The sequence below is a fragment of the Ixodes scapularis genome, unplaced genomic scaffold (assembly GCF_016920785.2).
Source record: "Ixodes scapularis isolate PalLabHiFi unplaced genomic scaffold, ASM1692078v2 ptg001056l_1___fragment_4___debris__unscaffolded, whole genome shotgun sequence".
Lineage (NCBI taxonomy): Eukaryota > Metazoa > Arthropoda > Arachnida > Ixodida > Ixodidae > Ixodes > Ixodes scapularis.
In genome coordinates this window covers 7,859-25,508 of record NW_024610091.1, presented here as the reverse complement: position 1 = coordinate 25,508, position 17,650 = coordinate 7,859, and the positions used below count along the sequence as shown (strand labels likewise).

General features: G+C 44.1%; 1 protein-coding gene across 1 annotated transcript; it reads right to left on the bottom strand.

The window, feature by feature from the left end:
* Positions 1-946: 946 nt before the first annotated feature.
* On the bottom strand, positions 947-3,106 carry LOC121834291 (gastrula zinc finger protein XlCGF17.1-like). The gene has a single exon (XM_042288064.1). The coding sequence runs from the start codon at positions 3,085-3,087 to the stop codon at positions 2,014-2,016; it is 1,074 nt and encodes a 357-aa protein (XP_042143998.1). The 5' UTR covers positions 3,088-3,106; the 3' UTR covers positions 947-2,013.
* Positions 3,107-17,650: the final 14,544 nt, after the last annotated feature.

Sequence of the window (17,650 nt, the reverse complement as noted above, 5' to 3'; positions counted from 1 at the left end):
GTTTTGTTTTGTTTTTTTGTTTTTTAAAGGGGCGTGTTATGTATGTTGACTAACAGCCAGCGCTCCCTGGCTCCGGTGCTCTCGTGGCAACCTGCCGAGGATGCGCGCTCTCGAACATTCCATCGACGACTGACCAGAAGCAGCATCTCATTTCTATGTTCTAGACTATGCTCTAAATAAACATAGTCTGGTACATAACACTACCAACCCGCAATATAATATACGAAGCTATTACACATCAAAACCTCGTCAAGCTCGGCTAGGTACTTGTACGCACCTAGCAAGAATTGGGAGTACACTTTTTGACACGGTTAAAGTTAACCGGCTTCAGGCAAACGGGCCCTGCTGGGTTGTGCGGGAATTCAACTAGCGAAGTCCCAATTGGCAGCGGAAAGTGCAGCGTGACAGCACGCACTTGAAAATCGGTCCGCCACCAAGGGAAAGAAAGGCCACAGAAAGGTATTCGCATGGTACAGGACCCCAAAACAAAACAAAATCTCGGAAAAAGTTCCTTCACACTTACTTGAGCACTCAAAGCTACAAATGATGGAAGAAGCAACAGCTTCAGAATTGAAAATGCCAGTGTTTTATTTAAGGACAGAACGAGCGGGTTGGTAGGGATAATTAAACTTGAGGAAGAAAACACGAAGGGACGGACGAGTACAAAGTACCTTTTAATCCGCATCGGAATGTACTTCCTGCTCGGCCGTCCTAGCTTCCCTTTACTACAAGAATCGGGGGTCACACCTCGAGGTATGATCGGGAGATACTAGAAGCCTTCGTCATGTGTCGATCCAATGACAACATGGGTTCCCCCTCCATCGCCCTTTCGGGGAAAGAGATAAGATTTCTTAGTTCAGGGCCTTTTCTCTCCCTCCCTCCCTCCCTCCCTCCCTCCCTCCTCTCCTCTCCTCTCCCCCCCCCCCCCCCCCCCCCCCCCCCCCGTTTCCGACAGCGACGTACCCTTGACGGCATAGTGCTCTTCCTTTCCACCCTTTTTTTTTCACCCCCTTCCTTTTCGTGTATATAAGCAAACTCTTGGTGTCAATAAATGTTGTTGCCAGTTGGAAGTTTGTATCTGTCCGTCCCTTCTCGTTTTCTTCCTCAAGTTTAAGTTTTCTTTATTTTTGCAGCAAAACTGAATTTCAATTTCTTTCTTATGGAGTTTACTTTCTGCAGGTTTGTTTCTTTCAGATAAACAGGAGCTCTATCAAACAACAATAAAGACATTTGCACGAACATAATGGAACTCACCTCAAAGCAGTACACCTCGAGAGTGCAAAGGAACTTGGAACAAAAGCTAAAGCATGACCCACTGTGCATTCAAACGCAGAACATAAGAGTATACTGCTCTAAAACACGTTAAGCAAAGTTACCCATTACACTGCCCAGCCTCTAGATTGCAGCTGGCAAGGAATCATTCCCTACTCCCCAATACATTTGTGTGATGACAAACCGTGGCATTTTGAAGAAAGACTTGGCAGCAATACGCCAGACAGTTATTACAATAATGCAATTAAATGCAAAGGTGCAAGCGAGCTGGACAAGAATGATGGAAATTTGTGTTCGTTCTTTGTTCCTCTTGTTCCCCTTCTCCAGGGATTATTTCCATCATATTTCATCACGCCAGACAGTCTAGTTCTGTGTGAACAATCTTTGTGAACCGCCACACCGGAATTCAAAACTAAACCTTCTCAGATATTGCTGGCATTTGAAAGGGCTAGTTGCTGCCAGTGTTTTTATGAAAATGCCATTTGGCTTTTAAAACATCATCTGTTGGCATGCGCCTGATTAGGGAACACCGTTTAGAAAGTGGCGTCGGGTGGAGTTGGCCTATGTAAGGCTTCTCACGCACAGGCGCCTCAGTGTGGCGACCTTAACCATTAATTTGAGCAATGCCTTGAGATTTATCTTGCACTCGGGTATATGTACATTTAAATGAAAATGGCATACAAGTGTGCATGAGTGAAATTATAACACACCTTACAAAGCATAGCACGCTCAACTTATAGGTTAACCGCAAAGCACTCGGCACGTGCGCATCTGTAAGGTTTTTGAACAATGTGTCTGATAATGGCGGTTCCGACTGGAATTATGAAAAAAGGTTTTAAAGCAGTGCTTGCACTTGAATTGTTTTCCACTGTGTGTTCGACTATGGGAGGTCAGATAGGAATTCAGAGAAAAGGCTTGGGGGCAAAGCTTGCACTTAAATGGCTTTTCACCAGTGTGTATTTGGTTATGCCTTCTCAGATCTGGATTCCGAGCAAAGGCTATTTGGCAAAGCTTGCACCTATATGGCTTTTCACCAGTGTGTGTTCGGGTATGTACTCTCAGAACTGAATTACAGACAAAGGCTTTTGGGCAAAACTTGCACCTAAATGACTTCTCATCAGTATGTGTTTGATTATGGACTTTCAGGTCTGCATTCTCATCAAAGGCTTTTGGGCAAAGCCTGCACTTAAATGGCTTTTCACCAGTGTGTCTTGACTTATGTCTTGACAGAGAAGAATTCAGAGCATATGATTTTGGGCAAAGCTTGCACTTAAATGGCTTTTCACGAGTGTGTGTTTGGTTATGCATTTTCAGATCTGCATTCCAAGCGAAGGCTTTTGGGCAAAGCCTGCATTTAAATGGCTTCTTACCAGTGTGTATTGCATTATGCCTTATCAGAGATGAATGCACAGTAAATGATTTTGGGCAAAGCTTGCATTTAAATGGCTTTTTACCAGTGTCCGTTTGATTATGAACTTTCAGATGTGCATTCCAAGCAAAGGCTTGGGGGCAAAGCTTGCACTTAAATGGCTTCTCACCTGTGTGTGTTTGGTTATGGCCTCTCAGATCTGAATTACAAGCAAAGGCTTCAGGACACAGTTTGCACTTGAAAAACTTATCACTCTTGTGCTTTTGGGTGTTGCTTGGCACTTTGGATCTAGATTCAGGGGACACGGGAGAACGCTGGCTGTTGAATTGCTCATTGCCATGGGCCACCAGGTGGCTCACGATTCCACGCTGATCTCTGGTGACATAGGTGCAGGAACAGCATCTGAATGAGATGACCTCGGTGACTTTCAATGGGCTGCTGGTCATCCCCAACTGCACAGCTCCATCACCTACAAGGAAAAAGCTCATGTGTATTAGCATACACAAGAAATGGCCAACCAAGATAGCCACTTAGTTTGGACAATAGTAGTGACTAATGCAGTCTTCCTAAAGCTATGCAGTATATGTTGCTGCCCTTTGAATTTAAGTTTCCAGAAGCATTCAAATACAACTGTTTCCATTAATTAAGGGGAGTTCCTAGTCTTTAAAAAAGAAAATCCAAGGAAAATTTGATTTTTAAACCTTCTTATAATTTTATCCCTAAGTCATAGTTTTCATATATTCTGTTTACTGCACACAGAATGCGTGTCATTATTTAGTTATGTCTATCAGAATTTTGATAGCCATGGTGCTTAGAAGCTTGTTCTTTAAAACTTCTTCCTGATTTCTTAGAATTATTCTTTTTTTTCGTGACAATATATTTTTACTGTAGTTTTGCACATAGGACTTGGATCTGAATATATTTTGGGGGCTGGATACCTCATTAATCAGCGAGCGAAACAAGAACAAGATTTCAATAGACGGTTAGATAAGAGGTTTTATAGTAGACAATAACTTATTGACTTCCTTCTAGTTATCATTCAAAGAATTCCAGCATGAGATGCCATCTTGTCTTGCTAACATCGATGCCCCGCTATACAGACAAAATTGACAAAATTGGAGGGGGCCGATCACCCCCCATGCAATTCTGTCTCAACGTAGAAACTCATGGTCTGGACTACGGACAGCTAGTTTTGGAAACAAACTGGGAAAATATATGCTGCGAGTTTCGCCACTTTCTGCTCTTGGTTGCCCTTCCTTCGAAAAGGAATAAGACCTGGGCACCGAACAATGATGTAATTTTTCGGGGCTTCCCAGGCAAATAGGTCACCTGCCCTCTTCCCCCTATGTGTCCCGGCCACAGGTGACTAACCCAAAGAAAATTCAAAGGCCATGTGCACACCATACACCAGGATTACAGGGCATTCCCAAATGCTATCCGGTTGTAAAAATGCCTCATAAATAAGCCAATGAATGCAATGCACAGAATCTTACCACAAAGGAGTCTTTAGGCAGTGCATTTGTCATACTCAAATTTGGGTTTCTGGGAAAAATGCCAGAAAATAAATACTTCATATTTGTTATGCACGGGAAAAAAACGGAAGCAAACTGTCTCGTTGACGTTGCTGTTTGCGTAAAGTGCGACACACTACTCGCCTAAAACCGATCGACGATGCCGATGTCGCCATGTTGGCCATGTTGCAGAGCGGACGACGCGGCATTGTATAGACAGCCGAAGCTCTTGTAGCGTCCGCATTACACCCGTTGCCGAAGCGCCACTGCCAGCCTCCGCCGTGCTGCGTACCCTATCCCTCTTTCGCTCGTATTGCGATTACGCTCAAATTTTTAAGCTGTCCACACAAACACGTGAAATCTTGCTCCGCATATATGCGCCGGATGTTCTGCTTTTATGAGAACCGAAGCAGGTAAGAGAAATACGACTCTGCTTGGGCTGTGCTGTAGCACAAGAGCATGAAGCACATCATTAGTGCGCACTGCCCAGATCTCAGCACAAATAATAAAGGAAAAACAAACAAAAAATGCAGGGAGAAATCCTGGAGCAAGAGAAAAAAAACACAATGAAAAGAAATACAAAAACCGAGGAAAGGGCTAGGTAGATGGTCACATAATCTCTTATCATGCGACTGCCCCATACCGGCGTGCAAAAAAAGACGTCCCGGCGAAGTGCATTTTCTCTTTGAAATGTCACCGACTCCGAGCGCTGCACACCGTTTCGGGGCAATTCCGACACAAGTTGACCGAATATGCTACGAGATAATAAGTACTATCATAAACAGCACCAGCTGAAGTTGCTGGAGCGTGTGGCTTTTGAAACATGCTGTACAACCTAGAGGCAGATAAAACTGAGGAGTGGAGAGCGGGCTGCGAGAATGTGCATAAACAATCGGAAAGAATAAACACAATTATTCGGGATGAAAACAGACGCATACAACCAGAAGAGCCGAGAAAAGAGTTGTATGCGTCTGTTTTCGTCCCTAATCGGTGTTTATTCTTGCCGATTGCTTAAGTAAGTATATTTACCAACACGCTCGTTTTTAATGAGAATGTGCATTATCTCCGGTGTGCACACCCTCGCAGCTTCCCCTCTGCACTATACACGAACTCATCTCTGTTACGTCACGTCGCGGTGGTGGCGCGTCGGACGCACTTCCGGTCTAGGGCTGTGAGCGGATGTCCCCATGTGAGACGTGCATTTTTGCGTTGTTTTGAAAAGAACCAGACAGAAACCTGCCTTCTCGTCAAAATGCAGCGACTGGGGTTGTACCAGAAGAGTCGAGAAAAGCTTGAAGGTCAGTTTTCATGTGCTCGGTTCGTCCGAGAACGTGGAAATGTGCAGTAAAAAGGAAAAACGTGACGCCGAGGACCACGATTGCTTGGGCGGGAAGCACTTTGGGTTGAATTCACGATTACTTGGGGTCATCAGATTTATTTGTTTTGTTCCCACATGAACGCCAGAAAACTGTCAAGTTGTACGGACCACCTGCAGACTACTTTCTGTGCGCATTGAAGTTCAAACGACCGCCTGATCGTTCGAACTGTCGTCAGCTCTTTTAGACGACACCGGCCCGTACACAAATGTTGGCCTGGTACTAGCGATAAGAATTAAGTGCAGGCCTCAAAAGACTTAAGATTAAAGGTTGGTAAGCAGGCTCGATGTAAACAATAGATACAAAGAGATCTTGATCATTGTTACCAGTGGCCATCGCCGACTTGTTATGCCTGAGTCACTTGGTCCGATTCAGCTTGTGATTTTCAGTATCGACGTGGACCATCTCAGCTACGGTTCACGCTTTTGTAGCCCGAGCGACGTCGCGACTTAAAATTGCGAGCGAAATCTCATCATGCGAATCAGGCTTTAGCGTCCATTCTGCGGCGTCCACGCGGAATGAATCGCCGCATGTCACATTATTCAAGCGAGGTTTTGCGGAGTAACGAGCCTCGGTAATCTCGCTGAAGTAGTCAGACATCGCCAGGATGACGTAGAATCAACAATTCGACCGCGAAAAAGGGCAGGGAGACTTGCACCGATGCCGACAACATCGCATTCCGACGGTTTGTTTATGGGCGACGGCGAGCTTCTTGCCCACACTCCATCGCGCATGCGCGGCGCCGGTGGCGTCCGCTAGGGGCGCTCCGGTTTGTTTGTAAACATGAGTTGGTGTATATACTGTTTCATCAGTTTCCAGTTAGTGCAGAATATATCGAAGACCACGCGCTCTAGCATTCATGCACACATTGTTGACGATAGTAAAAGATAGTGAGAAGTGTAATTAAGAGAGTAGTAAACACTTGCCAGAAACTGGGTTACTACCAAAGTATTTTAAATTCAGTGTTTTGAAAAGAGTATCTGAGATGGGCACAAGCCTGAGTGAGATGAATTAACTGTACAGATACTGATACTAACACTGATACTTGGTGATACTAAACAGGCTCTCGAATATTTGCGAATTTGCGTCGTAACCTCAAACTTTATACACCCTCGGTAAAACGACTAGCGTGTACTCCTCTTTTAAGTTCCAAGTTAGAATATGCACGGCTGTATGCCCTAAATTTAAACCCTTGGTTGTCAAGTCTCTCCGTGTGTAAAAGGGCCTCTTGTAAGGCGAATATGGGATTTTTATGTTTCACACATAATTATTTCAAGTCCTGTCTGTTCGACCTCAGAACTCGGATATTCAATTGGGCTATAGTTCCTCTATCAGCGATGCACTACAAGCAGCTTAAGGTGAGGTTATTTTTGCTTTATGTTTACCCTTTGGCAGCTGCCATCGGGACTTCTCGGGTTCAATATTTATGTGCGTATGTTCTACCTCTGAGCTTGTTGATGAACAGCTGTCAATCCCATCGATTTCCTCCGTTGGTTTTGAAAGCATCATTACCCTGAATTTCGGTGTCCATTTCCTGAACCTTGGACGAGGTCTCCCCTACTAAAGAAGAGGCTGGACTGCTGGGTGATTCCACGTCAGTTTATGCAATGGTGGTCCGGGTCATAACTTAGATATTTTTGTGAAAAATATATATGAAAGTCATGTTCTTGGGAGAAAAATTCAGCTGTATATGAACGCCGTAACTATTTTTTCACTGAGATATAAAATAGAAATCTCGAGGCGTGGAAATTGACAACATTTCACACTGCTACTTTGCACAGTCGTCATTTCCTCATCGAAGCTTTCACGTCACCATAACTTTTTTAATAAATCTTACAAAAGATATACAACACATACACAGTAAATTAAAAAATATAAATAAAATATTTCTATGCAAACAAAATCATCAAACATGGCATAAAAACGCGTTTTAGAGACATATTCACAATTTTTCTGCAAATAAACCATCTTTTATAATACTTCACAAAACATATCAAAATGCGCGCCTTTAAATATTCTTTACGAATATATGAAGACAATATGCCCACCTTTAATTATCTTTTTGTTATAAATGCAGAAATGCGACTGATTTCTCAAAACGTGGCAAGATTCATTTCCTTTAAACTCCCCTTGGCACTTTACAGTAACTTGAATTAACCTGTGATGGCAAGAGTGAGTAAAATATGATATGACCTCCGAACGGGAAAAGTTACGACAAACCATCACTCGGAGCGAGCCGGCGTGTTCGTCATGGCGGCTTTGCCGCACAGCACCAAACATTTTGAGCGATAGTTATGGCATGTATTTTATATTATTAAAATTCTTTTTTTTCATAAGGGATGAGTATTAGTTACGTGAAAAGAGACTTTGAGCTGGAATACCTTTAATTAGCTTACAACTCGCAGAAACAAAACGACCCATCTGCAAATTCGCTAAGTATGCATACATCAGCTTAAAACTCTCAGTTGCGCGAGTGGCCATGTATACATCCGGCCTCTCGGCATATGATGACCACCACAGATGAGATCCTCTCACAGGTTTTACGGTCGTCCACTCTTCTTGCTTCACTGCACGAAACTCTCAAACTCGAAGACAGCTGTGAGCACTGCGCGGAGTGGCTTGACGCGTTCCGCAAAGCGCTGAAGGCATGCAGTTCCCACCAGGAACGCAAGTGATTGTACACGCTTCTGCCCCCAAACATTTCGAAGAAAAAAATATTGCGTCTGGTGCCGGAAGCGACTGCCTACATGATTGATCAAACAAGAAAACTGAAGCGCAAAGGTGGTGTATGGGCAACCCCTGATCCTTACATGGGGAAAAAGGCGAATGCCGAAGACGTGATAGGTTGCAATTGAGTGCTACCACGTGACGACCTCGCAGGCTCTGTTCAAAGCCCCAACAAAAAGGACGTCGTCAAAGCCATGATCAACGACATGTCCAAAGTGGTAAAAAGGTTTATGACCCGCTCTATTAAGGAAGCTTACCAGCTATTTAGGAAGGACCATCCTTATCCAAAACTAAACATCTCCAAATTTTATTCCCTACGACCAAAATCGGTAAAAAAAAAAAAAGTGCCGAGCACGAGGTGTGCGCATGCATATATTGCGTCAATTTTTAGTTGCTTTTAACGGCAATAACAAATGTCCCAAAGAAGATATTTACTGAAGACGACCTCAAGCGCATCTACCTCTGCTGCGCTCCACAGAATGATTGCTTCCTGCGCCGTTGCGAAAAATGCCCAAAAACGCAGAGCATCTCGTTGCAGTCGCTCCATCTTGACGAAGACGAAAAGATCCGTTTGGCGTTATGGGACGCCGGCAAACTCGTCAAAAAGTTTATGGACACTTCCGTTTTCCTGTGGGAACTGGAGAGCGAAAAGTATAGACCTTTGTCCGGAAGTGCTCTTTTTAGCCTCGACCGCAAGGAGCAAAAGCGAACAATAACCTCGAACCCAGACGCTCACGGGGAGGGGGGGGCTGCGTCGGCCCGCGCCGCCGGTTCCCGTTGAGGGCTTCTTCGCTGGTGTGCCGACTGCCGTTTCGCCGGCATCGGTCCTGTTTACCGCGGTATGTGAGTATAGTGCCCGTAATGTGAGAGCCGTGTGTCCATACGCCACTTTGCCGTTGTTGGTTTTCATCTAGCCGAGCCAGAAAACATCTCGCGACGAGTTGACCGCGCCGCGAGTGACGAAGAAGAAGCAAACATGGCGACGGTTTGTGCGATTGCTTTGGTGGCTCCGGTGTTGAGTGTCTTCAACGTCCTCGTGAGAAGGTTCCCCTGCCCTTCGAAGTTATTGCAAGCACCACGAAAGATGTGGAATCATCGTCTCAACTACAAATAAGCAGGCCTTCACGAGCAACAACGGTGCCGAGCAGGCGCTCGGCACATTTGTGTCAGGCTCACGCAGCCAGCGGCACAGTTGTGTTGGTTGTGTCGTCAGATGTTCAACAACGCCGAGGTATTTTCGTTTATCATTTGGAATGGCTTCAAGAGTGGGAAATTAATCTATTTCGCCGATTGTTAACGCCGAGGCGAGTGCCCTCCGTTGCAGTGCCGTCGTCGCGCAAAGTGCAGAGAAAACCGGGTGGCGATGGCGGCGGTGCTCTTTGATCTTGCGCCGTCGGGTTCATGAAGTCCGGAGTAAACGTACGTATGTACGTGCGTCTGCTGGATCGGTGTTTTGGACTTCCTCTAAACTCTTTCTCACGCGCATTTTCCTTGTGAAGCTTAGTAGCTCATTACACCTCACCGTCGACTGCGCTCATTTGACTACGACGGACGAGCCTGCGTGATGTGAATTTCACTGCCTAAGATCCTTGGTGTGCTGTAACGAGGGCTAATAAAATATCACCGCGAACTTCTGAACAAACGAGTCGAAGTTTCGTCTGCTATCATAACTGATCGCCTGTCACAATATTAATCAGTAGCGTTCCTAGACTCCGCCCCCACAGGCACCGTGCTTCGTTGCCCGATAGTAAGTGTCTCCTGGTACCTCGTAGAATTCCAGCTCCCACATCAAGTAAGAACGTGGTAAGTACCATCCTTTAGAACTGGCAATTAATAGTTTCGAGCCCAGACGCTCGCAGCGTGTGTTTGTGTGTGTGCGTGTGTGGGGACGCGTGCTAACATACTCGGAGCCCTCGTTTACGCCGCTTCGCAGCGGCAGACAAGGCGCCACATTACAAAAGAAAGCTAATCCGAGCTGTCTATGTAACTAGACCCATTCGCTAGTCATTCGATGAAACGTCGTCGTCTCGTTTTCATTCGCTAAAACTGCGTTCGATCAAGTGAACGCCTCCCACTTATTTCGGCTCGGCAGAGCCGCGCTGCCGCAGAAAGGCAAGCAGATCGCGAAAATCGGTCTCAAACGTGCCACGAATGTAATGTCGTATACAAGAAGCCAACAATCAAGCATTTGAAAGCTACAAGAAAGCGGTAGCGAAATATTTACTACGCAATGAACCCGGACTGAAACGCGGATGTCAAGGGTCGGCAGACACCGAGAACATCTAAGACAAGAAAGGTTTTCCCTTATTTTCCTTGATCGAGATGGGTTCTCGAATGTTCACGACATCTTGCCTGTTGAAGAACGGGCCGCAGAGGCTTCTGGTGAAGACATCGTTCACGATGTGTCGGTGCATTCGGACAGCCTGCCGCATCCAGCTACCCAAAGCAACGCCAGCAACGCCGCCAACGCAGCCCCCCCTCCCTGCCTTCCAGTTCTTTCCGCGTGGTGGCGCGAGCGTAGATAAACATGGCGGCGCCCTGGAATTGGCGCGGACACTGGTCTATATGAGGCATTCTTACATCCGTGACCTTCAACTAAGCCTGACACATTACACAAGAACCGCCTTATTACCCAAGGCAGTGATGTTTCACTTCGATTTTGCAGGAAAGCGGACAGTACTCTTCCCAACCGAAGTGCAGAGTTTTCATTGGAAAAAAACTCAAGTGCATCTCTTCACAAGTGTGGTTACGTCCATGCAAGGCACGCAAAGCTCTGCCGTTGTCAGCGATGGTACACGACACATCACACAGCTCACGCTCTTCTAGCCAGAGAGGCCATAAAAGAGTATGTTGATGAACATTACCCAGTCTTTTCTGAACTAACTTTTGTATCAGACGGAGCGGTGGTACAATTCAAGAATCGCTTCCAGTTGCACGAATTGTCTCGGAAGCAGTACTCTTCGGCAAGATGGATCTTTTCAGCCACTGCACACGGAAAGGGCGCTTGTGATGGAGTAGGTGGCGTTCGTAAACACCACGCAACGCTCGCCAACTTGAGATATTCGCTCAACTCAACGATAGTCACCGCTAAAGACTTTGTAGAAGTGCTACGTGAAAAAGTAACAAATGTCTGCATGTTCCACCTGTCTGCGGAACGGGTTCGAGTGTTTCGTGCGGCGAAGCAAGCAGAGTGGACCACTGTAAAACCTGTGAGAGAAATCCAGGCATCTCATCTGTGGAGCTCATCATATGCTGAGGCCGGATGCATACATGGCCACTCGCGCAACGGAGAGTTTTAAGCTTGTGTATGCACAGTTAGCGGATTTGCAGAGTGGGGCCGTTTTGTACCTGTGAATTGTAAGCTAATTAATGGTAATCCAGCTCAAAGTCCTTTATCGCGTTACTAATACTCACCCGTTATGGAAAGAAGAATTTTAATTATATAAAATACATGCCATAACTAACGCTCAAAATGTTTGGTGCTGTGCGGCAAAGCCGCTATGACGAAGACGTCGACTTGCTCCGAGTGAAGGTTTGTCTTAGCTTTTCCCGTTCGGAGGTCACATGTTACTCAATATTTTGCCATCACAGGTTAGGTCAAGTCACTGTAAAGTGCCAAGGGGAGTTTAAAGAAAATAAAAGATGGAGTTTCTTAAATATCAACGCCCAATCTTGCCACATTTAAGGCTGAGCATATAATTTTTATATATTTGTAAAGAATATTTAAAGACGACTATTTTGATATGTTATGTAAGTATTATGAAAGATGGTTTATTTGCAGAAAAAAAATGTGAATATGTCTCTTAAACGCGCTTTTGTGCAATGTTTGATATTTTTGTTTGCATAGAAATATTTTATATATATATATATATATATATATATATATATATATATATATATATATATATATATATATATATATATATATATATATATATATATATATGTGTGTGTGTGTGTGTGTGTTTTGTGTGTGTGTATGTGTTGTATATCTTTTTGTGAAACTTATTAAAATGTTATGGTGACGTGAAAGCATCGATGAGGAAATGACGACTGTACAAATATCATTGTTAAATCTCAATTTCCACGCCTCGAGCTTCTCTATTTTATATCTCAGCAAAAAAACAAACAAAAAATTGTTACGGCGTTCATGTATAGCTGAATGTTCCTCCCAAGAACATGACCTCATTAATGTATTTAACAAAAATATCGAAATTATGATCCGGACCATCTTTGCATGAACTGACGTGAAATCAATCTACTATTTTTTTTGTCATGCTTTGGTTGGTTTTAGAATCACAGTTGGCGTGGGTTGCGATGCCATCTGGGTCATCGGGATCGCAGCGGTTTCTATGATTGCTTTCTTACAGCAGCAACAACTTGGTTAGATGTTTGAGCTGAAACGTCAGTCACAGTCCGAGTTTCAACCGATACCCTCACGACGTTTGGTGCCTTGGCAGCATCAGCATAGCTACTTTGCCTAAAAAAGAAAGAGACCCTGTTTGTTTGTTTGTTTGTTTTTTTTCTTTTTTCTTGTTTTGCTTCGGCATATGAAACGCTCTCGTGTGCGCGGAGGTGTTGAATTTCTTTTTCCCGTTTCCACCACGGGCAGTCTTTCGAATAGGCGGGGTGGGTCCCGTGGCAGTTGACACGCTTTGCACTGCCAGTACAGGCTTCATCGGTCTCGTGGTGATCACCCCCCCCCCCCCCCACTTTGGGCAGGTTGGCCTGCCTCGGCAAGATGGAGTGGTGTGGTCATATATTTGGCACTAGTAGCACCTCAGAGGGTTTGGGACGTAAACGCTAACCTTGCAATCAACGTATCCAACTTTGACAGAGTCTGGCTGTTTGGGACGGTTGAATGTCAAGACAAAAATGTTTGTTGAAACAAGGTTTTCGTTCTTCTTCATGGTTATTTGTCGCACTGCAGTTACATCTTGAGCTTTCAAGCCATCCAGTAGTTCATCATCAGAAATACCTTCTAGGTCGCTACTGCCTATCACACCTCGTGAGCTGTTTAGCAACTTGTGTGGTGAGGCTTCTATTTGGACCGTTCCTAGAGCGGTGGTTTTGAGTACCGCTTCGGCTCCTTTGATGTTTTCACTTTGTACAATAAAGTCTCCCGAGGGGAGCTTTCATACAGATTTCGTCGTCAGTCTGTGAGGGAGGCATTGTTCAATGTAGAAGGGGGAAATCTTTCGCAACGGCATATCACCTATAGCATGGAGTGCAATAGAGGTACATACTTTTTTGGAGATTTGGTTCTCGAGGTAGGTGTTTGATCTTGTCAAGGTCTTTTTTCAGTTTTCTCTTTCTTGGAGGAAAGGTTTAGCAGCACTCATACGAGTTTATGAACTGGTGGGAAATGGCCTGTCGACAATGGCTCACCCACCGTACCACCGCAAGGTCCCGGGGTGTAATGATACCCATCGGCCGGGGTTTGACCACGACCCCGACCGCCATCGTTCATGGTTTCTACCCTCCACCTCTCGCCCTCTCGCCACGGTTGGAACACCTTAGGAGTGGGGGCTCGAGGTACGTGGAGAAGCCACTCTCCAAACACCTGCTTTCACATAGGTGCCCCCTGCGGGGAGCTAACGGCGGCACCTCCTAAAATCTTGTTAGACGGCATCCACACGCCTTCTTGGTCCTTTAGGTGAAAATAAAGAGCATTTGTATCTCAAAGAAATGACAATCTGCCGAAGGTATCAGGAGCGCATGTTCAGGAATACCTGTTCGTCCGGCCTGGTCCACATATATGAGAAAGAAATAAAACCTACAAATCTCCAAATAAATTCAACTCCTCGTGGTGCCTCGAACACTTCATTGAAGGCTGGCAGTTTGTACGAAAATGAAAAGAAAAACTTACAAGAGGGCACTTAAGACTGCTTAATGCGAAAGTATTCGTATACGTAGCGTACTCCTACAAGGTGCGCGCCCCGCTATCCTCTGCAGACGCCGGCCGGGCAGCCTCTGCGGACACCGTCCGGCAGGGCTCAGGGTAGCGGCGGGTGCGCGCTGTTGCGGCGGCGCGCGGGAGCAGCGCCAGGAGTGTGGGGTGGCGTTCCTTGCAACTATCCCGCGTGCGAGCCGCGTTGCAGCCATTTTAAGAGCCATTATGGCACGGAGGAAATTTCTCGGGCGTTTTTCGTAGTTACGGACAACGCCAGCTCCGCTCCATGGGACAGTTAATGCCTTGGTATTAATATTCACCTGGCCTGCAGATGTTGGTTGCTCTTCATCTTCCTGAATGTTTTCAACGTTATAACATGCTGAAGATTTATCGATTGGACACATCGGATGGCCAGAAATATATCGTGCGAGTAACAAACAACATCTGGAGGACAAGTGAATGTTTTCTCTAATGTTCGTGTAAAACAAATCTTCAATAAAAATTTGTGTCACTATGAAAAAGAAAATTAGGATGCAATGCATAACCCTATTGAAAATTTTCATTTGTATGAGATATTTCTGTGTCCAATAAACACATATGAATGATACAAGATATATAAGAACATATAAGAACCGTATGAGAACCATATAAGAGCTATATAAGAACTATATAAGACATATCAGAACATACAAGCACCATATAAGAAACTAGTCGGAAGTTTCTTATAAGTTTCTTATGGGGTTCTTATATAGCTTATATAATTCGTATATAGTTCTCATATAATTCTTATATGGTTCTTATATGTTCTTGTATGTTATTATATATCTTGTATGATTCATTTGTGTTTATTGGACACAAGAAATTTCTCATACAAATGATTTTTTTACTCGGGAACCTTTTTGTGCTGTTAATTTGTTGCCAACGTTAGCCGAGAGCCTGGCAGAAGGCTTCTTCCCCTAGCTTGTCTTCACCTTCACATGTATAAAAACCCAAAATTTACATTGCTCAATCCCCACTGCCATGAACTTCTCCAAAAATTCAATCGTGCTCCTAGCCTTTCTTCCCTCAAAGCAGCCCGCATCACCATGCATATCTTCATCTGTGCTCGAGTGAGAACGCGTCCCTGGTGGAGAATCAATGAAGCCCCACAAACCCCTAGGATTGTGCGGAAGGCTGAACAAGAAGCGCTGCTCTAGACTATAACCGCCTATAGTCCAGACACTGCTAATGTCCTTTGTTAATGAAAGAGGTTGAAATAAAAAAATGACCACATCTTGAGGACTGGATCGGTTCCATTCGAATTGCTGTCTGCGGTCAGGTTCGTAAGCAGGCTCGTAAGATCACGAAATATGCACGGGACCATTCGAGGTGACTGCCAGCCACAGTGAATGTCAGGAATTACAGACATACTAATTAGTGAAATAATTTCCATAAACGTACTACTTAACTTTAGAATTTGTGAAAATAAACATAGTTTCAACTGGATGCTTGCTGAGTGTTATCAAAAACCCTAAATTAGTCAAATTCAGGAGACTTAAAGCATGTGTAAAGCAAGAGGGTAAACTAAAGTTTCAGCTTGTGCTGCAGGCGGAAAGCTGGCGATGCGAAAACAGATAATTTTGTTATTATCCACATTTTGCCATTGCTAGCCTTCCGCCTGCTTGACGAGTGGAAACCTTAGCACATTCCCGTGCTTTGCACCTGGTTTGTCTTATTTAAATTGACCGATTCAGTTTTCAACGACGCTTAGCGAGTTCTTAGTCAGAACAATATATACTCACTACTTAAAAAGTTCATTAGCAAATCTTTTGTGATTACTAAATAAAGAGACTTATGCAATCCCATATGTCCCCCATGACTAGCAGTTTGTTCTCGAAAGGAATTTTTTTATTTTCTCCCTATTTGAGGGATTTTTAAAGTATTGCAGAAACGGCAGGTGTAGTCTACAATGGAGCGACATTTTTTGGAACGTACGGTCTTATATTGCAGCTACTAATCATGGCATTGCAGATGGCCCGCACGTGACATCACACAATCTCAACATCTTTAACTTGCAGAGAAAAACAAATTCGGTCTTGTGAAATGAGTACTGCAGAACGCGCGTGCTCAGAGCAATGCCACCACAATGGAGGCTGATGCAACACCAATGCAAACCATGTACAAATTGTTTCTGATTGCTATTCGGCCATAAAAAAATTCAGACAGGGTCAAGCCAAATGTTCCAGGCCCGAATTCGACCCTCACTGATTCTGTCTCAAAAAGTTGTATACGTTACCGGTGATGTAGAAGTATTTTGCAAGATTTTTCTACAGCTATTTTTTGCGACATTTTGTGTTTTGGAGAAAACAGGCGAAGGTATCGTGGGCGAATTCAGAAGTATATGCGCGCCCCTGCACAAATTTTGCTTTTTACTGTAAAGAGTAAAAAGCTGAACTTTTTTTTTGTTTTTATTCAGCAAGGCTTGAAACGACTTTGCAAATTAAACGTCATTTGTAGCAGGTCAATATATTCTCCTAAATCATCCAATAGGTTTTGTCACCCATTTCCGAGTGTTTTTATGGGCACAGATTAGTGGTGAAAAACTAACGATAGTACTATCGATAGTCCACTATCGAAAAACTAACGATAGTACTATTGATAGTCGACTATCGAAAAGCTATGGATAGTACTATCGATAGTCGACTCTCGAAAAGCTATGGATAGTACTATCGATAGTCGACTCTCGAAAAGCTATGGATAGTCGACTCTCGCAAAACTCTCGATAGTCGACTATCGGAAAACTATCGATAGTCGACCATCGGAAACCTATCGATAGTGCTGTTGACGGTTTACTATCTATAGGTTTTCGACACTAGTAGTTTGCGCCGCTACCTTTTCTCTTTTTCTCGCTTGCTTTTTTTTTTTTCAAATGGGACACTAGTTATTTTAAGCACCTACCATCCCAATTTTGGTTCAGCCTTCAGTGATGACGAAGACGGGAGTTTGGGCGAAGAGAGGAGGAAGGGAGGCGAGCGGCGGCGCGGCAACTGTGTTCGCTCGAATGGTGCAAAACTATCGATAGTACTATCGATAGACGACTATCGATAGTTCTGTGAGACTATCGAGGTTTGAAAAAACTATCGATAGTATCGATAGTCAGTTTATCGATAGATTTGCATCACTAGCGCAGGTGCGTTAAAAATGTCCTAAAAAGCTGATAATCACCTTTTATTTTCAAAAACACGCTACCGCATTAATACTTCAAGTTGATGGAACTTAGTAGTTAGAGAAACAAGGTATATATAAAACATATTTTGATAAGAAAAACAGGGGACGGCCTTTATAAAGTGAATGGACAATATTGAACATGCAGAAAAATACTCAGTTTAAAAAAAAATAAAGCTTAAAAATGTAATTGGTATAAAAATATTTCTGCAAACGACTTAATTGGTGCGAGGTCCTAATTTTCGAGACTCAAATTATATCGCGAAAAATAGAACCTGCAAATATGTTTCCCCATGGT

What these genes read in the sequence shown, in the direction of transcription:
- LOC121834291 (XM_042288064.1), bottom strand. Translation starts at nt 3,087, where the DNA reads ATGACCAGCAGCCCATTGAAAGTCACCGAGGTCATCTCATTCAGATGC.